Raw genomic sequence first — 26,215 nt, 5'->3', positions numbered from 1 at the left:
GTCAGGAAGCCGTTTCCAGTGGGTCAGGAATGTATGTGGCAAAATATTGTGTGTATTTAACCCCTTAGTGAACATACAGAATATCTCTACATTTTTTAAGGTTTTCTTGTGATAATCAGTAAACCTCAGCTTTTTCCCTCAAAATGTCAACCCATTCATCTTCTTTTCCTAGATAAGATGGCTGGGTTTCCCAAGATAATCCATAATAATTCCTTGAGAAATTGCAACATTTTCCATGTAACTTTTGGGAGACATGGAGTAAAATAAAATGTATGCACACTTAGCCATCTGTAATGATGTGCTTTTAAGACACATCTCATTTTTCCCATTTATGGTCCCAACTAACGTTTTTAATTAAACACATTTAAGGGGTCAAACATTAGAAGAACTTGGGTTGCAAATTTTCATAAGGAGGTAGTGGTGGGTCCTTATGCCTGGTCAAGCTGAGAGCCACTGGTGTACTGGGATGACATCACCAATTTCACCCAATCTGTGGCAGTCGACAAAATGGAAACACTATCGCCAACTAACTTTAGATCAACCTAGAAACGGACAAAAAAGGTGGAGCCAAGCTGGCAAGTTGGTCTTAAGCCTCCTAACAAACAGCTACAACATGGTGACTTGTATTCATAACAGCCATGCCTCTATTTATGCAAAACTATCCTTCTTTAAACCAAAACTGAGTTATTTAAAAAAGTTCACCCCCTGTACTGTATGTGCCCTTAAAGATTTCATCCAAACTCCCCTTTTGAACCAGGCTGTAAACATGTTTATGTCTACATTTAAAACTGGCATTAACATGGGGTGTGTATGTGATTTCTGGCACCTCTAAAGCCAGCCTCAAGTGGACACTTGGGGAACTGCAGTTTTTTGCACTACTGCACAGACTCCATTTTCAACCAGTGTTAATTTTGGCTGCTATTTTTAATTTTAGTTTTAGTTTAAGTCTTCAAATAAAATGCATTTTAGATTTAATCACATTTTAGTAACTTCTATCTGTTTTAGTTTTAGTCGATGAAAACTCAAAACATTTTAGTCTAGTTTTAGTCCATAAAAGTCCTCACATTTTAGTCTTTACTTTTAGTCCAAGCATTTATTCTCTTGCCTAAATCTGGTACCGAATCATGGTAGTGTGTTCAATGCACTCCCCCAAACCTGGGGTCCCTGCTTTCTACAGCTGAGAGGCAGAAGAGCTACAGATACATTGTTTTCTGACAGATTTACCCACAGTGAAGAAATATCACGGGTTTTGAATGTCCGACCAAAACTAAATGACATTTTAGTCTAGTTTTAGTCATCTTGATGAAAACTAACCCTAGTTTTTGTCAGTTTTAGTCATCACAGATCTATTTTTGTTAGTCTAAGTTTAGTTTTTGTCATGGAAAAAAAAAGGCTGTCGACGGACAGTTTTAGTCATAGTTTTAGTCGACGAAATGAACACTGCATTTAACCTGGTTGAATACGTGGCAAAAAGAGTAACAGCTGCAGAAATATAGTCCAAAAAATTTTCAAAAGTGGCAAAACTGGGTTAAAAGGGGCAAAAATGGGTTGAAAGAGGAAAAAAGGGGTTAAAAGCTGAGAAAATATCACAAAAACAGGTGGAAGAAGAAATGAAGAGGTTAAATAGTGTCACATATAAGTCATTTAAAAAGCAGAACCACACAGTTTTTGAGCTCCATGATGAAGTGACTGTTAGCCAGGATGCTAGCACCAATTCCACTTATCCAGCACATGCCTGACATCAATAATAAATCACAACTGGGGAGGGCCCATTCTCTGGGTTTTTCAGGGGCCTTGCCAACCCTGTGGGCAGGCCTGCATCATACAGAGGCTGCTGTCCTTAAAGTTGGTGGCACGGGTCCAAATCTGCCGTGTGTCTAACAACAGCATGGCATTCCTCACTCCCTCTCCCTACTCTATCTACCATCCTAGCTCCGTAATAAAAGCCCAAAAATCAATCTTAAAAAAATGAAGAACTCAAATGGTGCAGTGACCGGTAAGGAGACTAAAAAGATGAAACGTATAAAGGTCCTCACCTTTTAAGTCAAATAAAGAAAACACATTTCAATTTTTTCAATAGCTGATCTGTAGGACAAAGACGTATGTGGTGCCAGCTATCCTCACCACAGAGTTCAGACAGCCAACTTTTCCCATGACCGTTACCTTCAGTAGTAGCTGCTGATAGCCCCAAATTACACACTCTGAGATTATGGAAAGTGCTGTTCTTGCACACAAGATTGAGAATAAACCTAAGAATCTACCACATACCATCACTGGAACATAAGTAAACTTGTTTTGAATGTCTTACAGCATTTTCTGTAGCTACTAAATATTTCTTAAACTCTTTTAAAGCATCTCTACTTCTAGTGAAGCAGACCCTGCCTCCTCCTGTGTGCCGAGACATCACTGACACACAGACACGGGTGAACGCTCTGTCACGATTCATAATCAAATCAAGTCACCCTGAGCTGAGTCATAACACCTTGCAGGCCTCTCCCCCGCAAAGTCACACACCTCTCTCATGCCACCACAAACACCACACCACTGCTGATTTTTTTTTCAACCAGCTTGAGAACCAGACGGAAGAAGAAGGATGACTAAAGGCAGGCCAATGTGAGCATGTTGTTACCCACAGGGGAAATGTTTGATTGTAGGGTCGTGATGGCTTCCAGATGTTCCTTACCGTAGCTCGGTGAGACACTCGTTTGTGGAGTTGTTTACTCCTCCAGTGAGAGTTAAGTGTGGGGAGTATGTGACAGAGAGAAAAGAAGCAATAACACAGTGACCTTCACATCCAGGCTTAGATTTCTGGTATTACATTTATCCCGCTGTGATGTCATTACTGTGTATATAGAGAGCTCTCCTCCTAATCTCAACACACAGCAAAAAAAACACACACACATCTTAGTTTCACATGTAGTCACACATTCAGAAACAGGTGCAAAAACTGCTAAAAGTGTTCAGCTGGTGATGTAATGCGTGTTTCCGTTACATAAGCGGTGATTAGAGATTATCAAAATTAATGACGGTTAATGACAATTTTAAAAACATGAAGTGGGCTCAGGATGATGCAGCAGAGTAGAAGAGGGGCACAGAGCCAAATCCAAATAGTTAGCAGACCTACAGACAGCTCTCTATGTGTTTGCGTTTCTGGGCAGTATGTATATATGCACACACCTCTAACGTGCCTGCACCTGAGTGTGTTTGGATGAGAATTAAACGTGCATACTGTAAAGATGCAATGTGTTTGTGTGTGACACTGTTTGAATGGGAACATGAGTGGACTGTAGGAGGATTATCTGTGGGAAAGTGTACTCCTGTGCATTTACGGTTGAAAGACAAATTCAGACTACGGTGAAAATATATATAGTCTACATTATAAGAGTGGGATTGGCATGGAAACTTGAGCTACAAGTCACAACATATCACAACCCCATAAGACACATTACGGTGTGATGCAACAAGATAAGATGCATAAAAGGAAAATAAAAACATGACAGAAAGATTTGCTGGAGAATCTGAGTTATAATTTTCTAATTCCAAAAATATTAGACACCAGTATTTCAACACTCCATACTGTCATGTATATTTTTTCTACCTCTAGTGCATTCATTTGGCATTGATAATAAGTCAAATTTGAATGACAAAACAAGAGTAGACAAAAGAATTTAGGTGAATTTGCATTTCTAAAAAATGCTGGTATCTCTCAGTTCCAGCTTTGACAACCGTGATGTTTTCTTAAATGCCTCTATTTACCCCGGCTGTGCAGTGATCCGTGTTCTTGCCTTTGTATCAAAAAATATCATTCACTTATTTGTTTAAAACAAAAACTGAATTAACAATTTAAGTACTGTTGGTACAACAATGCCTTTTATCTACACATTCATTGCATACATTCTTTGATTGACGCTGCAAAAATGCAACTAAGCACATGAGAAATGGCAGAAGCACTTTGAGAAGAATGTGATTTGATCCAAGATTTCATACAATACGAGATGGTACGATATGTCATAATACAAGATGGCACAATACAATAGGTTATGATATGACACTATATGATTTGTTACAATATTAAACACTACGATAGAACTGGATATGATACAGTGTTTCCCTTAGTTTGTCTGTCAGCAGTGATGGCCTGGTGCTACCTGTTGGTTTCTCTTCACTTGACAAAATCATGCTATAGCCTGCCAAAACAGTAGATATGATTCGTGGAGACATTAAAGGGGAAATTTTATGCAAAAATCACCTTTTCAGGCTTTTCTAACAAAAAAAAGTGCCCCTAGCCTGTCCACAATCCTCTCAAGTACCAGAAAAATCAGAACTCCCCTTTCTCCACCTTTCAGAAAATGTGTGCTGGGACAGGCCGGTCTCAGATTTTCCCCTCATGATGTCATGTGGGGAGTTAGCCCTGCCCACAGGCTCGGTTGGCCCTCCCCGCTTGAAAGAAAGTTCCGCCCTCCTCTCCTGATGCAGCTGAGAGCCCCATCCATTAAACAACATCCATTTCCTAAGAGGGGTGTGGTCATGGGCGGAGTCAAACATCTCATTAACATTTAAAGCCACAGACACAGAAACGAATTGTTCTGAGCAGAACAGAAAAGGAGGGGGTTTTTTTAGATGTGCAAAAATACAATACTGGAGTGATTTTTCAGCAACAGACTTCACAGGCATGTTTTGGGGACCTCTGAGACCAATATAAATGTGTCTTAAAGGGGCAAAATATGTCCCCTTCAAAGCTTAACAAATGATGGCACTTTCTTTGTTTTACCAAACAAACTTCAGGCAGCTCCTGCACAAGTCTGGGCCCTAGTAGGACATCCCAGTCAATGTTGGCACAATTTCATGGCATTAGAGCAAAGGTGGAAGTTGTACACATTGTTTTCAGTACTGTCTCAATTTTGGCATCTGCCCTCTTTGCAGAGAAAGGATCCCGGAATTTGAAAAGGACCATGTGATTGTGTCAAAGACAAAAACGGCAATGGTAAAGCCTGTAAGAAATAATTAAATTATTCAGTACCTTTCATTTTGAGTGGCGGGGGTTACACTGAGGTGGCCGGTCACCCCTTCATATGAATGAAAGGAAAAACCTGTGACAAGATGCGACACGATACGACACAATCTCTCTTACTTTTGTGCTGCATACATTATAATGCCTCAACAGTAGAATTAATGAATAAAAACGGATAGAAATAGCAACTCAAATCCACATGTAAATTTGAGACACTACCAGTGAAAACCACAAAGAAAGTTAGGAAGGAAAGCAGCTGAGCCCTGACAAAGGAAACAATAATGGTGGAAAGGAAAAGAAAGTTCTGTAGGTTGTTGCAACTTCTGATCTGATCTAAAGAAAAATATGTTTGCTTTGTTAACATTGTGAAAGTTTAAAAAAAGATGTTCAGATGTCAGCAACAGATGGGCTGGATCTGCCTTTACAATCCTGCAGGTGAGTATGTGAATAATGCAGCTTGTTTGGCATGTCAGCTGGTTTTCTGTGTCTGGCTGGTAAAAACAAAGTTTGGAACTGAAGTTGGAGCCGGTTGGAGATGTTTTTCTTTGGTCCTCATTTCTAACCAGGTTTCAAGCCAAGTTTTTTCATTTTCAACTACGTTTCAAATGAAGTTAGACTCAGTTCTAAGTCAGGGAAACTCCTTTTGCATCAAAAATTAAACCTGTTTGAGCCATCAGTGAAATTGAAATTATTTCTCTCTGTTCTGTCTCTTCTTTGATAATCCTGAGATACGGATCTAGAAGCTTTCCACCTCAACCTGAATCAATGACACACAAGGCGCATTGTGCTTGTTTACCTTTAAAAAAGTACAAAACAGCTGTATTAGCTCAAAAATATGGAGAAGACTATGTGCTGTGACACATAAATGCTTAAATGCACAAATGCATGCATGTGCGTGCACATGTAGGCTCAACACATACACACATTCATGCAAAAGACACAAGGACACAGATGGCCGCTGCCCAAGGCTTCTTTCAAACGCATGAGCACACGCTTGCAGTTAGCCCGAATATACAAACGTTCACTTTCTCTCCCCTCTTTCACATATGGGCTCTATAACTGGAACAAGAGAGAGTTTATCGAGGAAGAAGGAGGAGGGAGGGAAGCCTGAGGCTTTTAGATAGAATTTGACCTGCAGACAGAATCATTTTTTATTATCAGGGAGGAAAGAAGCCAAAACTGCTGAAGGAGAGAACAATCCTTCATAAGACCAGAAATCAGATGATTTTTTTCACACTTACAATCTTGACTCGGTGTCCTGGCGTGGCTGTGATGTCCCAGGTGCACTCCTTACGGCTGGGATACTTGTCCGGCCAGTTGGGGCTGCTCAGGGTCCCACTGGGGCTGTGGATTTTATGCTCACACTCAGCTGGACACACACACAAACACAAACACGCAAGAAAGCATACGCACACATTGAGAGGAAGTTAAAATCATGGCTGCACAGGAAAAGGTCAGAGGAAATGGAAAGGGAACAGGAAGGAGAGAAACGAGAGAACTAAAAGAGGGAAAAGATTTCAAAGAAACACATCCTGATGACGAGTTCAGGATGAATTTCACATGAAGACATGCACGCATGCTTTAAACTAACACTGCAACATAAGGCCATCTGTACTTTACACTGATAGAGCATATATCATAAATATTCTATTAGTAGTACAAGATTAGAAGGAGTACAAGTCATCTTTACCATGATGTTCTGCAAGTTATTTAAAACCTGGTCTGAATGTGGATAAAAACTCAATAAAATAGACCAATTAAGAGGTTTATTACTACTGTTTATTTTTTTGTTGTTATTTGAGACTGTGTTAACCATGCTGTAAACTTGGTACTCATTGAAATCAGTGCTATCTCTGTGAGTGGATATTTAGAAATGGATCCTAAAAACATTTGGCCTTCACCATGACTTTAGGGAACATTCTGGATGATTTAAGCAAAAATAACATGTCATGAAATTAAAGTAAAACCTATATCATTTGAGACACATTATAAGCTTTGATGTGTTTGACAGCGAAAAGGCAACACTGAATGATTTCATCATCATGGATATGCATTTTTGCAGGTTTGTTATCCTGCAGTTTCGCCCACATTAGCCTGATTAAAGTGCCATTGAAGCTTCAGTCTTTACAATCCTTTTACATTTTGCCTTTATGATGAATATCATAGATGCATAACAGGGGGTTAGGATTCCCCCCCCCCCGTGCCATCTTGGTAGGTAGTAACAGAGGTGTACCTAGGCTTAAACAGGATCAGCAGAGCCAGCAGGGGCAGCATTGATTGTGCGTTTGCTGAGCTCCCTCTACGCTGTGCTTTCTTGCCATCCTGCATGCTGGTATTAGTATGAATGTCTCAAGTTGACAAGATGGCGCAGCCTTTATGGTCATAAAACAAAGAGGAATCCACATAACATAGTTCAAATTTTAAATCAAAAGCATTCTATCAGCTTAGTTTTAGTCGTCACTATTAGATGTGATGCTCACAATAAAACAGTAGAAGCTGCTAAACTGGCAACACAGAGACAACACATAAGCTGTGGGTTGATTTCACAACATGCTCGCAGCTGTTAGGCAACTCTGACTGAAGTTGAAAACTTTAATCTACTTCAAATGAACTTGGAGACTTGAGCTTGTATAGCTACTCGAAGCGCTTTTTACACTTGTGGTCACACTTACCCATCCCCACCACAGTCACTCACTGATGATAGAGCCAACTGTGTGAAGTAACCATGAGTTTTAACTAATCCCATTCATACAAACCCACACAACACTGATGCTGCTGTAGGATCAACTTGGGGTTGTGTTTTTCCAAAGGACACCTCAACATGTGGCTGCAGGAGCTGGGGATCAAACCCTCTATCTATATGGTATGAGTTTAATGGCTGCCGTGGATTAATGAAGGTGATGGGAGGCATGCACAAGACAACAAGATGTATTCCGCACTCACATTTTTTATTTAGAGTCAGACGACACTGAACCATACAGACAATGGATGAATTACAAATAACAATGGATGAATGACAAGCAAATGACATTTTCCATATGACTTTGTCACAGCAGACCTTCACAGCTCCTGTAGTTGAAAGTCACTCAATAACTTTTGATACAGCTTTGAGCTAAAAAATGTGATGTCTGACATAGCAGTAAAAACATCTTTTCACAAAATCAGGTAAGAAAAAGTAAAAAAAAAACACAGCTTCATAATGCTATCTACAATTTAATAAATAACTCAACAGTTTGATGTTTACAAATGTCTTCCTGTCAGAAAATTTCTTTGCCTTTTTCTACTGCCAGTCTAACACAGTCAGTACGTTTACATGCAGTTAAAAAGAGGAATGACGAATTAGTCCGACTAAAAACTGGAATTTAAAAATTCATGTACTGCAAACTTGCCATGCAACATCCACAAAATATTTAAGAATGTGACATCTAGATAACTCTATTTTGAATACAGAGAAATGGGAGTGTGGCGCTTTGTGTTGACAGGCCTTTGGCAGCTGTGAGTCTAATAGTTTTGTCTCTGTGTCCACATGAGTCAGAATATTTCACACACATCTTGTAACCATAAATATATCACCATCTTCAATTTTTAAAACAAGCAGATAAGCTCTGTTGTGTGAAAGAAAGTATCCCTGTTCAACACTCCTGGTACCTTGTCATCTCCCTCTTTCCTTTATCCTAATCATTGTCAATGTGACGATACAAAACAGAGAGGAAACAGGAACGGGGCGACAGGAGAAAACGTCCTGTGTTGCACCATGTTGCATCCCATCAAGGTTAGAATAGTTTAGGCTAATATTTTAATTTTGTTTTAACTTTTTGTTTTTAATTTTAGTGCAGTTTTTTTTTTGATGGTTTGATTTGTTTTAGTTTAGGTTTTTTTTGTTAGTTTGAGTTTTCAGCATCACTGAATAATTGTCAGGGGTGAAACCCAAAAGAGGCAGAAAGAGAAAACATTAAACATTTTTTTAATACACATTCAAACATGCCACTCTTTAACTTTCATATTTATTCAAATGTGATGCTTAAATACAACTAGAGACCTAAAATGGCCATTGTGTTAAGTCTTCTTCAATTAAACCAGGCCATTTTACACTCTCCAGGCTTGGCTGTACTTGTCAGTATACAGCTCCCAAATACTCAACCTAAGGAGATTTTCTCCCTAATTCTATTTTATTATACTTAGCTTTGTAAGCACAGAATTTAGTTTGTTAGTTTTTGTTTTTTTGTATAGCTTGGTTTTAATTAATTTCTGTTGACCATAAAGATTTTAAATTTTAGTTTTAGCTATCCAGTAAGTTTAAAGATGCAGTGTGTAATATTTAGCCTAGTAGCATTTAGTAAAACAAACAAACTTGGTTAAATGAAACATGATGTCTATAGGTAGGTCTATCCTAATTAGTGTTTATCCACCTGAAAAAAATATGTGTTTTTTTTTAATATTAACTCAGAATAAGCAATCTATTAATACATGGGGAGGGTCCCCTCCACGGGCACCGCCTTCTTGAATTTTTGCATTTTGCATGTTTCTATGGCGCCACAGAAGCAACCAAATAACAGATACACTTTTTTAAATTCCACTGGTTGCCACAGTTTTCACCAGAGAAACATGCAAAATGCAAAAATTCCAGACAGGCAGCGCCCGTGGAGGGGACCCTCCCCATGTATTAATAGATTGCTTATTCTGAGTTAATATTAAAAAAAACCACATATTTTTTTCAGGTGGATAAACACTAATTAGGATAGACCTACCTATAGACATCATGTTTCATTTAACCAAGTTTGTTTGTTTTACTAAATGATACTAGGCTAAATATTACACGCTGCACCTTTAAGTTAATTATAATAGCCTTGAACCCCATTGCATCACCTTACTTGTGGACTGTCAGAATACTACAACACATAATCAAGCTGATTTTGGCTTTCGTTTCTTGCAGTTTAGACCAGAGTTTTCACAATCCTAGAATTTTGAATGTCTATACACACACAGACTTGTTAAAATTAAAAAAAATATACCTGTTGAATACTACAAGTGAAAGTATGTAATGAAGTAATGAAGTATGTCCTCTGAGCTATTATTAATAAACCAGAAAAAAATGTATGCAGCCATTCTGCTTTCTGTGTGCAGTTTCTTATTTTCTTTTTATTTCTGTAATTTTATTGGTGTCACTGTTTAAGCAGGGCTCTAAAGATGCCATCAGTCAGCAGGTCAAGATGTACAGGAAAACTTTAAGAGACCAGGAGACATTGCTGTCTCTCTGATCTGCTCTCTATCTGTCTGTGACAGATATTAATGCTAACGTGTGCATCTTTAGGAGATGCTGAAGAAACTTAAACTGCTGTTGCCAAACACTGAATTTAACAGTTAGCAAGAGCCTGTGGTCAGAAAAAGGCTTGTCTTTAGCATCAATCAAACAAAATCCTGAGTCTTCCTTCACGTCTGTGCAGTGCTGAGAGTGTTTCTAGAGTGTAACCGCTGTGAAACAACTAGGAAATAAGATCTTCTCTCTCTGTATCAATGTATCTGTATCTTTAATGGGAACAGAACATCACTAACTCTCATTTGACCGCCCATCTGCTTTGTCTTCAAAACTTTAACACTTTCTGTACTTCTGAGTGTAAAAATGATGGATATTGTATTGATTAAAGCATGCAACATTAAAAAGTCTTCAAATTTTGACAACCTTAGTTAGGACATGCTGATAGTCTTACTGAAATCATACAAAATATCCCCTTTCAAAGTCACACTAACACATCTAGATAATGCAGATAGTTTTTATTCTTTCATGTATAAACCTCAGTCGGACCAGAATGGACAAGGCAATCTGCAAAAGATCCACATTTTCCACGCTGAGCTTTTTACCCCAAAGTCGATAAACATGACTGCTAACCATGGCAGAAGTTGCATCATCTTCTGCCTTCTTATATCATCACCTTAAGCGAGAGGGATAACATCAACTGCATTTGTAAAAGAAAAGGGCAAAGTATGTATGAAATGCTGTAAAATTTGTTTTAATTTATTGGCACATAGTTTACACTGTGATGTCTTGTTGGAAACAGGAAGGTCTATAGTAACTAGCTGAAAGGAGGCATACTGCCACCTAGCGTAGAGGTGGACATACTAAGATTGATAAATCAATTCTCCTGTTGTGTATGTATATCGAGGCTAGGAGAGTAGTCCATTTAAACAGCCTAATCAAGCTTTAAGCTCCTTTTAACTGTGCATGTAAACGTACTGAGTTACATACTTCTGGCAGGTCATTAACCAAACTTAAGGTGATGTTTATATTAAAGGACCAGTGTGCAGGATAATCCCCCTGCCATATGGACAGGGACAGTAGAGTTAGATTTGTGAAAAAAAATAAAATAAAAGGAAAGAAAATTACGATCTTAGAAATATTTAATAAATAGCTCATCAAATAACTCCTCATATTTCCCCCACACTGGTCCTTCAAATCAACCCACAGACCGTCTGTATGAAGATAACCAAACACAGAAACAATCTGTGTGATGGGATATGGATTTACATGACTCTGCAAGGTTAGTGGGTCAGGCCGGTCTAATGCACACTCACGCATGTACACACAGGAAGACAGCGCTACATGCAAACCTTTCAAGTTCACAGATGTTTGAAACATGAGAGTTTTTACGAGAAGCACAGGGAGCCCTTTAGAGAGGTGTGTATGCGTGTATTTATGTGGCGTGTGTGTGCACGTTCAAAAGTTCAACTTCAAAGAGACGAGTATAGCATGTCAATTCAACAGTTGTATGTCTGAGTGTGTTCATGAGCCTTTTTATAAATTATGTCAAACTGATGCCCGTTCCCCTGTCTGTGTCTCACACATAAACAAACACATTAAAGTGAACACAGACTCACAGGCAGAGCTGTTCAAGTCTTTGAGACAGGTTTTACATATCAAGTCTTTTAGACTGTGGACTACTCTAGGTCAAGTATCATTTCACTACAAAACACTTTATAATATAGATATCATTTTATGATTGATCTTTACATAACTTTGTTCAATTCTGCCTTAATTATCTTACATCTGTGCAGTCTGCCTATCCTGCTTTGCTTTAAAGCAGCTTGACTCTTTTAAAATTAATCTTCTTTTGTGCAAGTTCTAGCTTTAGTCTAATGAGCAGAGTGAGAGTAACTGGCCTTATAAGAGCCTCAGGTTTAGGTTTAAGGTCTCTGAAAAAGTCTCAAGTCTTTGAACCGACTTCAAGTTCCTTAAAGAACATTTCAAATCTTTTTCAGTTTAGCCAGGTCTAAGTCATGTTTCAAGTCCTAAGAGCAGTTCTTGAGCCTAAGCTTGAGTCCTGTGTGACACTTCAAACTTTTACACTGCAAAAACTTCATTCAAAGCAAGTGCATTTGTGCAATTTCTCCTCAAATTATTAAATACCACTCTTAATAAACCACATCTGCTTATAATGTGATAAAATGATCTGCCAACAGAAACAACTTAATTTGCCTGCTATATAAGCTAGACCATACAGCGAACATATAGCCACTCCAATACACTCGGACGTTGGCTGCCTTGACGTCCATTGTAATGAATAGGAGAAAGTCATTTTCCGTCCAGTTTTATTAGGTTTTTTTGAGATTATAAGTTTAAAAATGGTCAAACGGTGTTCATGGGGTACATGCGACTCCAACACAAGGTATCCTGAGAGGCTGGGGGACAGAGTGTATTTTTTACCCTTTCCTAAGCCACATCTAAACTGAGGAAAGTGTCTTCTTTGGATAAAAGTTTTGCGGTAGACCACAACATCAACTCAACATGGATAAAATAAATATCTATTCTAAGGTAAGCCAACATCGTATTTGAGGCAGCATATTGTCACTTCGCTGGAAGGAAATCTAAAGCTATCTTTAACATCTCTAACGTTAGCTAAAGTTAGTCTAATGTTAGCTCCTAGCTGCCGTGTTCTTTGTGTCACGTTGTTTGTTGGGAGTTCACTGACATTTTTTTGTTCTAGTTTTAGTACTTTGGTGATCATACATCATTGTTAGCTGTTGTCCAAAGGGCTCTAGTTAAACTAATGTTACCTTCTGGAGCTTAGCTTCGTTAACTTATCTGTAATAGCCGAGATAACAAAGGTCGGCAAACGTTATGTTGAATGAGTAAATGTAAATGCTGTCGAACCAAACTAACGGAGAGACACTCTTGGTAAAGATGGTAAAAAGGCTGGTATATTTTTCTCATATTCTGAGCCAAAAACCTTCTAACTTCAGTGGCACTTTGATGCTGATCCTCTATCTTGTGGTCTGAGATTGTGATGGCAATGAGATGCGGTTTATCAAGTTTGCACTGGGACCTGTAAATTTTGGCTTGTAACTGAAGCTTTTTTATCGACCTTCTCGACAATGAAATGATTAATATATCCCTCCAATGCGTAGTTTAGACCCTTTTGGTGACTTCTAGATGATATATGTGATCTTTCTGTCTCCAAAAATCATCAATGGCCTCCTGTGAAATGTGAAATGTCTCCTACTGTGATACCTGCGATAACGTCTGTCACTGAGTGTTCATTGTTTGTTCAATTGAGTGGAGGGGGCGTGGCTTAGCCATAGGTCAATCGAACAAATTTTAGGTAAAAATAGTCCAAAAAACAACGCTGGCTCAATTGTGCGCTACAGTATATTGAACACTTTTGAATGCATTTTATAGTTTTCCCAGAAAACCTCTGCATTTAGCATTATTTTGCAATGTGAGCTTCAGCTACAGGCTAAGTCTCAGGCTCATCCGCCTCAGCGTATATGAACAGCTGTTTGGGTCTGCAAGCTTTGTCAGAGAAAACAAGTATTAACAACAACAAAATCATCAATTTTGACTTGACTGGCGATGTGCTGTTTAATGCGGATACAGCAGATACTTTTATGAGCTGGAGTACTTAGCCGAACTTCTACAAATCAAGAAAAAAAGGGAGAGAAACTTTAGTAGAGACTGGCTTAGCTGGCAGTCTAGGTGTTGAAACTGTGAGCCCATGTTCATTAGGGGTGGGAATCACTAGTGGCCCATGATACGATAGTATCACGATACTAACCCCACACAATATCATTACAATTTTAGACATTTTGCAATACATCAAGTATTGCGATATATTGCTATCTATATCATTTTTCAACTGTTCAGATGATTCAGCATTAGCCTTACCCTCATGTTTGCTGTATTTCTGTTTGATGTTCATGTGGCACTCCTTGCAAAACCCATGTGTCATGTCCATCTTGTTCATGCACTGCTTGCATTCCTAATGTCCTTTCCCTCGTGCTGCCGTATTTGTTTGTTGTACTACCTTTCTCCTGCTCTGTGACAGTCACCTCGGCCGACTTCAAAGGGCACCACAGCACCATCAAGTTGACAGAAAAAGCAACTGATTTCATTTTTCCAATACCATAGACAAATTAATTTGGAAAAAATCAGTACTTTGCAGACGTGAGTCGATAGAATACACCACGCAAACTTTCGCAGTACTAAGCTGTATCAATTTTTCCCTTACCCCTAATGTTCATGAGAGCAAGTGTAATGAGTGGGACTTCAAAACATGCTCTCTGGCAGCTTGCATCACTCCCCATCCAGAGTTCCCCGTCCAACCAAATGCTGGCGTTTTACAGACCTTCTTCAACTTTCTGAAGATGAATTGGTGAAACGGATTCTAATCAGAAAAGCTGAATGGAAATTGGCTATCCAGGTAAGTTTATGGCCGTTGCTTTATTATTCTAATGGCAGATAATAAGACAAGCTACAGTCTGCACAGTATGTTTGCCTTCTGAAAACAATGTGTCAGCTGCTTAAGTGGAAAACTGAGCTCAAATATCTAGTTTGAGCTTAATTTAGTGTTATTTTCTCTAGCAAAGCCTGCAGATGCATACAGCTGAGGTGGAAGAGCACATAGCTGAAGCTCACATTGCAAATAGTGCCAAGCACAGAGGCTTTCTGAGTGAAAAATAAAACGCTTCATAAATATTTGACACAGTGTACAATTTGGCCAGCATTATTTTTTGGCCCATTTTTACCTTAAACTTGCAATATAGCCTAGCTTCCTTAAGCGTGTTCTGTTTGCAGGGGTCAGTGCTCACTGAAATCAGTGGAGGCTGGTCTTACCGTTGCCAAGTAACTCATTCAACCCAACTTCAAAAATACCACAATATCACCTCAATGCAGCATCCTAAGTTAAAACTGCATTTTAACTAGGCTGCATTTGAGCTCAATGAATATTAAATTTAGCTTCTGCAGCACAGAACAGGTCCTTCAGGATAAGTCTTTACTCATTTGGGAAACTTTAATCAAGTGGTAAGTTAAATGAGGTAAGTTCTTAAATCCTCCAGGGCAAGTTTGAGTCAATGCCAAAGAAAAAGTCAAAAGTCCTCAGTACCCAGTTGAGAGTCAAATATGAACAATGATGATAAACATGATGCATAAGAAAATTCCATTGGTGGCAGTATAAATGGTGACTTTATTGCTCAGGATTAATATTCAACTGGATAAAAATCTTTTAAAGTCTGATTTATGTTTCCGAGACCTTATATTGACACTCATTTTACCAGATAAAGAGTAAAACTGCCTTTAAGTTTTAAATTTAAAAAGTCTTCATGAAATAGCCTCAAGTCTACAGCTCTGCCTGCAGGCTCCATGTAGAGCTACAGTATGTAAAGAAAACCTTTCTTTAAATGGAAAGTACTACTTTGTTGTCATGTGGGCTCTGATGAGGATAAACATAGTAAGGGCTGTATGACGAACGATGACTGGTCTTGTGAATAAGCGCGTGCTTGTGTGAATGTGGCAGCACGTGCATGTGCACTCCGATGTTTTTGTGCCAGTGTATGTGCTGATGTGGATGTGAGTGGAACCCACCTTCCTTACAGTCATGTTTGTTCTCATGCAGTACAAAGCCGTGGCGACACTGACAAACGTAAGAGCCCACTGTGTTGATGCACTCGTGCTGGCAGCCTCCGTTGTCCTTGCTGCACTCATCTTTGTCTGTGAGAGACACACATGCAACACATCACTCATGTGGAAGTGGCAAAAAGTGGAGGGAGGCAAGGCAGGGACAAAGAAGAGGTGGGGACAGTGATGTAAGGAGAAGACCAAGCAGAAATAAAACCAAGCAAGGGAGAGTCAACCAGAGAAACATACAGATCAAACACCAAAGGTTAAAAATACTGAAGACAAACATGAACACAGAGAATAAAAGGCATTTTGACCCATGTCAAAATGAGATTTACATTTTGAGAAAGGATTAAAAGATAAAGGACAGGGAGAAGGAATTTAAATGTTGAACTCTTTCTGAAACAGGGCTAGTCCTTTCATAGCAGCAGTTTAACAGTAAGCTTTGGATTCCTTCACACCTTTAATCAGCATTTATTGAATGATTAACACAGGAGAGCAATCATTAAATGAATGGGAAAACACATTCTGCTTTGACATAGACTGTGAACATTAGCCTAAATGCAACACAAAGCTATTATATTTATTTAGCAAGATAGTTTGTCGAGTAGGCCTGAATGATATCCAAAAAATTGGATGTATAAAAAATTTCTCCCAGCGATTTATTGAAATTTTTTCCAATAAAAAAGGAAATTATACCAGATAAATGCAGTGTCTTCAACTACACATTCATATTCTAAATCTAAACTCACTCCTACCTTCATTGCACACCTCAGTCCACTGACAGAAGCTCTGACACACTAACGGAGGAATACAAAAGGTGAAGGGAGAAAAGGTGCACCTTTTTCCCTCTCTCCATGGAGCCATATGTCACTTCTTACATTTTAAAAATAAACCTTATTTTTGTTTATTTGCCACAAAAAGGTCATGAACCAATTTCTAACAATGTTCAAAGTCATGTTTAGTGTCTATGATTAGCTGAACTTCTCAGCTAACTAAAGTGTTGCATGTGACTTTTACACCCCAGCACATGCCTGCAGCTGTAATGTAAACAACCACATTATAAAGAGGCCGATATGGCCTGTCTGTTCCAGTAACAGCCTGTAGATGTGGGTCCAGCACTAATGAACACCAGGATGATGTGCTGCTGATAGCTTGAATACACTTAGGATCCCTCTTAGGTAACTGAGCGTCTGCCTTGAGTGTCAAGGCGGTGTATCTGTGATGGCATCAGGATTACCAGGTAGCTCAAATGTTTTTACATGCAGTGGAGACACAAATGCTGCACAAATGGCGCTCAGTTGAAAATGGGTTTGCACCTTTGGTTTCCACCTAACAAGTCAGGTCAGGTTACTAAATTGCATAACCTTTGATGTGAGTTTAGTGCATGCATACGTTGTAATCACGATTGAAAAACAATATATTGGTCAGCTCTATTGTGGGGTTACATCCAAAAAAGCCTCTGGCTGTCTGCATGGACATCCACATCATTTTTATGACTATTTGAAGAAAAAACCTACCCAATATGAAAATAATATAACTTTTGCTTACTTTGCTAATGCTCTTATGCTGCATCTCTATTTCTCCTACATACAGACCTGTAGTTCTAAGGGTACCATTTTTTTTGTCCAGTGCTAATAGCTTGAGTCTTTCTAAAATCATCTCATATATATTTATACTAGATAATCTATTATAAATGTAATTTTTCCTTTAAAATCACAAAGTATTTATAACTTAAGGAGATGCTGACTGGACATGAAGAGACTGTTTTTGTTTATCTCTGTGAATCATGGAGGTATTGTTTTAAGTATAACTGGGAATTTCTTCTATTATCATTGTAAACTAATTATAAGCTGTGCAAGTTTGGAGACTTAACAAGGGATGCAACAAAAACAACAGTTGGCTGTATGTGAAGTAGAGCCAACACAGCTTAAAAATTCCTCTACAGCCCCAACCTTATAAAACACAATCACAAAACATACAAAAAGGATAGAAAGTAAAGTAAAAATTAGACTTATAGCAACAGAATAATCCAAAGGGTTAAGTTAGTGAGTGTAAGTCTGTGTGTGGTTCTGTCCCTGCCCTTCTCTTTTAGTTCATGGTCAAACTAAGCCTTGGCTCTGAAACCTCTCCGACTATAACAGCTGCTTAAAGATCAGCTGTGATCTCCTCAGGCGAGACCACCGCAGCTAAATCTGTCTGATGTGTCCGACCAGACAGCTGAGGAGAGACGGTGGAATGTGAAAAGAGCTTCTGTCTTTGAGTTTGGGTAATGTAAACTGGATACTGTTAACTTTATTTCATATGTGCTAAAAGATAACAAACTTATATTCTTGTTGGCCACCACCACACTGCAAAGTACAAGCAGGATAAATGGAAAATGTAGGGCCACAGATTCAAAGCATGAAGAAATTAATAGGATTATGAAATATTTCACTCTTTGAATAGTAAATGGCATAAGTTTTGTCTTTGCTATTTCATATGTCCTACATCTTTATGGCACAGGAACGCTGGAGGATACTAACACACTGAATGTCACTAATTTAGATCTTAAATCGGGGGGAAAAAAGTCACATATTCAGCAAGTGTTGTTTCAGTTGGCCTACGTTGTCCTCAAAACAATCGTCAATCAGGGATCTTAAATCATTGGCTTAGAACTCTAAAGCAGCCTTTTTTCATTCCAGTCCTCCTACATGAACCTTAAAAGACTTAAGCCCTGCCTAGGACCCAAGTGAGTGAGACACTGCTGCCAAAACTGAACATCAATTTGAACTGTTTTCATTATAACTTCTAACAGAACAGGCCCTTAAACAAGTGTTCTTATTTAAAGACCACTGAATAAACTATTCATACATGTTTTAGCATGATATTAGTCATTATGTCCAAATACAGTTTTGACAACTTTAACCTATCCTGAGATGTCTAGGGTCCCCCCAGGGGGTACTGGGTGACAAACTCAATATAACTCTCTTAACCTTTAGTAAAGTAAAAAAGTTATAACCTGAGAGAGCATGATATCCTAACTAAGCCTTATTAACAAAAACATCATACCTCAGTGGCATCTTCTGATTAAGATAAAACAATCCAAATCCAAAACAAATCCGTGGTTACCCTTCTAAGAAGAATGGAAGCTGTTGTAGCTGCAAAATGGGGACCCAAATTTAAGTAAAGTACATTAGAGTTGATGTAACCGTCAGGTGGACAAATACTTTTGTCCATATAGTGTACTTGCTGTACTCAGCTTTAAAACTTTTCTTCCTGCTCTGATAAATCTTTTTTTAAAGGGATCTAAGGAATTTGGGGTAAGTGTTTCCAGCCTTTATGCTACGCTAAGCTAAGCCAAGTCAACCAACAGCTTCCCAATTTATCTCTTTGTTTTTCTTCAGTAGCATTTAAGGTATTAAAATCCTATTTCTCATTGACTTGTGATTTAATTTGCATTACAGTTCATGTTTTCTTTGAAGCTCAATAAGTAAATAAAACATTCAAACCCTTGGTATTGTCTATAATTGTCCAAACATTTCTAAAGGATTTTTTCAGAATTTAAAATGCATAGCCCAAAATGTAGCCTGCCATAATTGGTATTTTGGAAATCTAAGAATCTCAGCAAATATACTTACTTATACTTTACAGAAATCTTGAACAATGTTTGGCTGCACATCGTGAGTTTATAAAAACTAACCCATTGTCAAGCAGATGCTTGTTAAGAGGTAAATGCATCTTAAAAGAGAGAAATGCAGCAACATAACTGGGGTTTTTTTTTTTTTTTGCTTCTTGCTCATTTGTCTCCCTCATCCTTTAATTTGTGGCTGTTTCTAAACACATGGCTTCTCCTCAGTGAGTCTGGGAGTTAACAAAGGCCTCTTAGTGAAGCTGAACAGTGCAGGAAGAGAGCGGTTCTCTGGGTGGAGACAGTGATGGTGAAGATTTTAGGATGACCACATAGAATAACAGGGACAGTGTGGGACACAGAGAAGGGATGTGATTTCCTATAAAGAGATGTGAGATTAGAGTCTCACCTCTACTCTAGAGCTGCTAAATCAAACTAGATCTCCTTTTAATGAAACCACTAAATCCTCCTGTGTGTCTCGCTCTCTTTGTGTCTGTGTGTGAGTCTGTGTCTGAGGTGGTATTACGATGCTATTGTGGGCTCAGTCTTGTCCTATCACAGACTAAGAAGCTTTGCAGTGGATGCTACACTGTGTTCATCGTAGCTTTCGTTAGGTCAAGCAACACAATGTCCACATGCACACACACGGGCACTCTCAGATGGATTAGTGGTGTGTGGGAGGCCAGAGGGACCTCCCTAAAGCTGCTGGATTTCTGCCATCCAAAAGCTATCACTGGAAACTTCTGACAGCAGCAGACACACTTACACAGCAACTTTAATCACACACTCACACACGTTTTCACTGGCCGATTAAGTAATGTCGTTGTTCCAGATGTCCTAAAGGTAGTCGAACTTTGATGAAAATATTGAGTTGACGGTTTTACTCCCTCTGAAGGAGGAGAAAGGCCAGAAATGTTAAACCGAAGTTACCTTTTGGATCAGTTTCTCCATTTCTCTTCTAGTTACTGTAAAGTTCACAGCACTAATAGAGAAACTTGGAGTTATTCTGCAGGACAACTTCTTAAAAATGTTAATATCAAATGTTAGCATCCAACAAATCCATCCCTGAAGAGAGGTGAGAGGGGGATATTTGTTGTGTTTTACAGGGAATATGATAGTTGTGTCCCATTTCCATACAACATATGTATTCACTTAAATTAACTGAATTTCAATTTAACTTGTATATAGACAGTGTGAACTTCTAACATTACCGAAACACTTCAAGGCACAAAAATTAAGATTTTTTTCATTCTGATGGGGGATATATTTCACATCCATCTGAGCAACAACCCATATTCTGTCTTTGGGAAGGGCAGAACTTTTCAAAAATATCTGAAAAGATGATGGGTCCAAGTTTCTGTCTGTTGCAGGCCAATTAGAGCAACAAAACATATGATGTAGAAGGCACCGTATTAGGGAATAAAGTGTACATAGCCTAAGCTTGACAGCTTACCGTTATTGTTCACTATCAGTGGAGCCAGTTGGTAAAGCAAACTCTTACCCATAATTTCCACATACCATGGCTGCTCTGTGCTCCACAGGCTGAAGGAGAGCTACCTTGAACACTAGAAGTGTGTCATGTCTAGGGCGGTGTACACGACAGCGCAACCCTTTTCAGCTCGCGACAAGAGCATGGAGATCACAGGGTAACTGTGAGTCCACGTAGGAATAGTATGTCAACAGCAGATCATTTTGCCTTTTGGGGTTGATTTGCCATTCATTTCACATGATTCCCCGATTTTATTGCTTCTGCCATGGATGAGTATATTGTTTAGTTAAAAGGTTCATGTTTGCTGCAAAGAATCAGTGGCTTCATGTCAAATTCTGTGGCTTTTCACCACAAAAGTTAAACTTTTCCTCGTCAATGATGCTGTTGTAGCTCTGTGACCCACTGCCCTCCTGATGACCTTTTGCTTGTGCTGAAGGATGAGATGTAATTTTGATATAGGGATGATTTACATTCAGGAGTCCATGCATGGTGTTTTATTTTGAAGTTGACTGTACACTTTGCATGTATTTCAGCTGTTTGGATCGGTCTGCTCTATGTGGATTGACATGGTTTAGCAGCAACCAGCGCCCAAAATAGACCTGCAGTGTATCTCCAACAAAGCGGAATGGCACTTCAGGGACGTGCTGGAGCCGGACTGGAGCAAAGGCAGTGGAACTGCTTAGATTTGCTTTGAAGGGCAATTTGCTGTTGGATGGTGGCGCAGCTGTTGTATGTGGAAACGGGAGATTACTGACGTCAGTCAACACAAGAGTACAAACATATTTTCTGCCAAGAAAAGCTTTCAGTAAGTTCTTTGCTCTTCTTTTAACAAAGAAATGTTGTGCAGTTGTGTCAAAACTATAACTATAGCTACTGTAGATCCATGTTCATTTCTTCACTGATTTTCTTACTGACTTGCAGACCAACTAAATCCCACTCATGGCTACTCCCTGGTTCTCTTCAAATGGTGCCAATTGGTCCTTTCATTCTCTGACCAGGACAAATTTTTCAGATTTGCAAGCTTTGCAAGCATTGGGTCCACTTCATGGCAGACATGGAATCGTTCCGATTCATTGGCTTTGCAAGTTTACCAGCTCTACTGGAAAATTAAAAAGTTTCTCTGTTTGTAGATTTAAAGCAATCAATGGATCTTTGTACATATTATGTGTTTGGACTAAATCTTTTACTGGACTTGAAACATAGGGATATTTTCTGTTTTTATTTAAGTATTATGATCATGGGAGAAAAGTAGAGCTATGAATGGCAAATTAAATGACTTAACAAAATCCTCCAAATGCGGAGAATTATGATTAAATGAAGTATGCCAACATACTTAAGCAGTTTTGTAAAAATTAAATATAAAGTTTTGGCATTAACATCAATGTTAACTTCCTTTTATTTTGACCAGGACCAGTGTTTGTTATGGTTTATGTCTTTTTCTGCTGGTTTAAATCTTTTAAAGTTTTATTTTTGATTAACTGTGCCCACCTCTGTAAATTTCTATAAACATCATTATGCAGTAGAAGTCCATTAAAGATACACTCACAGTCCCACCCTCCCTTGTTGATACACATTACTGTTTGTATGTTAAATGGAACTGGGACAAAGCACATGTTTCCCTCTGAAGCAGAATGGATTAAACAATGATCCACGTTAAAAACAGGATCTATCCATTCCTCTTGTCACATGGTAGTTCAGAGCCAATCAGAGATGCTGACTGTGAGGCCATGTTACCTCTGACCTTTGATGAGGTTGCTGGCCTGTTGTTGACATGGCCACGAGAGGGGGAGCGGCCGCGCTTTATGTCCTGGCATGACTCAAACACAATCATTCGCTCCTGACACAGAGTGAACCTGTCTGAGGGAGAGAGGGCAGAGCGCAGAATGGGTGCAGGGAGGCTCAGGAGCACAGCATGAACGACACATACAGGACATGTACACTGGCAGAGAAACAAAGAGTATGCACAAAAACAGGGATCATTTAACAAACATTTGACCTTACAAGCTGACAAACACAAATCCACAAACAGTAAGGCTGGGGGAAGACTTAAAATCAGGGTTTGTAGCTTCTACAAGAAGATAGGTTTTTATCATTTTGATGTGAAATCCTACAATACTCTTTCCTGTATAGGATAAGTCTAAAATTCATCTTACTTACTTTTTATTACTCTTGACAAGAGGCTTTAGAAAGGAATAGCTCCGTTTTTTCAAAATTTGTCGAATACATTTTAATCTAAAAGGTAAAATTCAAATCCAGTCATACCCTAGCTGTACATACACTTGCACACTACAGGTAGTGCACTATTGCCGATTAATGCTTTGTAGTTGGAGGAATCCATATGTTGTGTTGTTCAATAGCAGTGAGACAATGTGGCTTTGTGACAACAAAGCACTGCACCAAAAATTCCTAAGGCCCATTCAGACTGGTTGCATGTTTGCATGTCGGTGCCCGTGCTTTGATACCAGCCACATGTGGGCTACATCTCACTTCTATTTCAGCCCTGACTTCCTTCATAGGTTTTACCACAATATATATACATATAAGTGAATTTGTTCATTGTTTGTGTATCTACAGTATGGTTTCTTCCAATAAATACCAAACCAGGCTTTTACTTTGAAAAGCACAAACAGGAGATGTAACTGTACAGCGCTTATCTTCCCTGCGATATATTCTATGTGGGAAGTGGGAACAGACAGCTCCTGAAACAATTTAAGTTTGGAGAAAAACTTTATTAGAACAATACTTTTCAGCTTGTGGCCTTTATCAGGTTCATTAAGAAACACATTGAAATGTATTCTACCAATGTGGACATGCTTATCTGATAAAACAAGATAAATATGTCTCTCAATATATAATCTTCCTGTCTGTTTGGCAAGAGACACAAACAACTTGTGGGAAAATAGGCAAGCCCTCTATTCTCTAAATTCTTAGTATGTGAGGCACATCTATCAGGTGTATTAGATGCAGTAAGGCACTGTGAAAGCTCTGACTTCTTAACATGCAAGCTTAATGGAAATGAAGCCGTAATGGCTTCAACACACTCCGTCTGAAACAGCTGTAAAATATAGAGCCCACTTACACAGACATGGCAGATATGACAGCTATTTCAAATTTGTTTTAGTGTTAAGATTAAAATGTTTATTGGATTTAGTCACTTCTTAGTCATTTTTAACATTTATACTTTTAGTCTAGTTTTAGTCGGCAAAAAGAAACATTATTGTCCTGTTTTACTTGATAAACGCCTGCAAATTGTAATCAAAACTTTTTTTCTCTTTAAACTTAAATGGCCAGGCTGTAAAATTAATATAAATTTAAAACATTCATATTAACGCGCTGTCTGCTTATGTTCGAGAAGAGTCCAGCTGCAGACCGTTCATGTGAGATTGGCCCATGAGAGGGGATTAAACCGCAGTTTGGGGTAAAGGTAAGAGTTAACATAAGCGTACAGATACCAGAAGTTAAAAGTCAAAAACCTGATTACAAAATGTTAAATAAAGCTGAGTAAATAGTCTGCTCACAGGAGCAGAAAGCATGAAAACATTCTAATGCAGCAAACATCACTTACGTAGTTCTGTTAGCGATGTGGATAATGTAGCTATGTAGCTAATGAAGATAAAGCTAAACTCAAAAAGCAGCTAAGTAAGCTACACAGCTGTGTTACCTATGTAGCTACATTAGCATTAACAATATTCTCCAAAGCGTCATGTTGCTAAAGCTAACTTAGTTACATTAACTTATGTAGCACCTTAATTACGTAGCTAGGGAAGCTATGTTATCATTAGCTAAAGCAAATGAGTCACTGTTCACATATTTACTTCTAAAACAGACGTATAGAAAATATAATCCTGGATTAAGCTCTTTTTCCTGTTTATTTAAAAAATGTTTCTTAGTCTGTAATGTTTGAAATGTTGTTATGGAAAAAAAAAAAAAACCTGAAATATGTTGAACTGACTTATTAGAGAAGGACGGTCTATGAGAGGGGCCATCAGAGATGTACCGCCTGCAGCCGGACTGTCTTATTATGTTTTGACAGATTAAACTAGACTCTTTTCCTGTCTCTTTAACAAAAAGTAAACTTGGCTACTCTTGTCTAGTCTTCCTCATAGAAAAAAGGCTGTTAAAGATTTTTAGTCATATTTTTATTTAACAAACTCATCTCTTGCTGAAGGTTAATCAAATCAAAAACATTTTCAATAAGGATGGAAATGTGTTCGAGACTCTTTTTTTCACTGCTGCTGCATTTTCTTCCCTCTCTATACATCTCTGTCCATCCCTGCACCCAAGTACACACACACACACACACCCACACACATAAACACCCATAGGCATGGATGTAACAGGTTTGTCTTACCTGAGAAGAAGTGAGCCTTGAAGCCTTTCTTAGAGACGGTGTTGTCTGACTTGAACTCAATCCTCATGTTGTTGTACTGAGACGTGATGACTTCAGGGACCTCCGTGCCACAGTATTTACCATGCAGCTTTGAGTCGGAGGAGAGGCCACTCCGTACCTCCACATAGTCGTATTTACACACCTGTAGGCACAAATAAAGTTTAACAGTCATCTTCACAGTGGCTACTTCTGTAAGCATCCTTCTCTATCATTGACTGACAGCACTGCAGCGCACACCTCGTTTCCTTCCAGTTCAAAGGCCTCAAACTGCATGGAGATGCGGTACTGAGTGGGAGCGACCACCTGCCACACACAGTTCTTGTTAGGTGGATACTCTTTAGGCCAGCCGGGAGTGCTGATGGTCCCGTTCAGCTTTGAGAGAAGGCCGCCACATGCAGCTAGAAACACAAACAAATCAGACATAGATAAAAGCCTAAAACTGTATCATTTTATACATCATATCTACAACTTCTACGACCTGTAAAGTCAGAGCTGTCACGTTTTAGTGGCTTGTTTTGAGTGCAGTATGGAGATTTAAGCTCTGTTGTTTAAAAGCACAGCTGTATTTATTTTTAGTCATGAGTATTACATTTCTGATATGACATTGTTATTATGGATGGAATTCGAAGGACAAACAGGTCCGTCATCGTCTGCAAACTCTGTTTTTACTTATGATGCCAATGGGAATATTTGCCGTAGAGGAACCAGACACAGCTCAAAGGAAAAGTGAAATATGTTTGGGAAGTCGTCACTACCTGTTTGTTAAATTCAAGCTGATCACGTCACTGAGACAACACAAAAATATGTGCAAAGTTCACCAGATGTTT

At 38.8% G+C, this 26,215-nt stretch overlaps 1 protein-coding gene across 1 annotated transcript in view; it reads right to left on the bottom strand.

Annotated features, from left to right (window-relative positions):
* Positions 1-26,215, bottom strand: part of tll1 (tolloid-like 1) — a 94,889-nt gene that overhangs the window by 6,047 nt on the left and 62,627 nt on the right. The window contains exons 15-18 of the mRNA XM_041785555.1: positions 25,626-25,786; positions 25,350-25,530; positions 15,867-15,992; positions 6,253-6,380 (exon numbers count right to left, since the gene is read on the bottom strand). Coding sequence (XP_041641489.1) covers positions 6,253-6,380; positions 15,867-15,992; positions 25,350-25,530; positions 25,626-25,786 — 596 coding nt within the window. The remainder of the gene's footprint in view (positions 1-6,252; positions 6,381-15,866; positions 15,993-25,349; positions 25,531-25,625; positions 25,787-26,215) is intronic.

The sequence above is a fragment of the Cheilinus undulatus genome, linkage group 4, assembly GCF_018320785.1.
Source record: "Cheilinus undulatus linkage group 4, ASM1832078v1, whole genome shotgun sequence".
NCBI classification, from domain to species: domain Eukaryota; kingdom Metazoa; phylum Chordata; class Actinopteri; order Labriformes; family Labridae; genus Cheilinus; species Cheilinus undulatus.
This window is presented reverse-complemented; position numbering and strand designations above follow the sequence as displayed.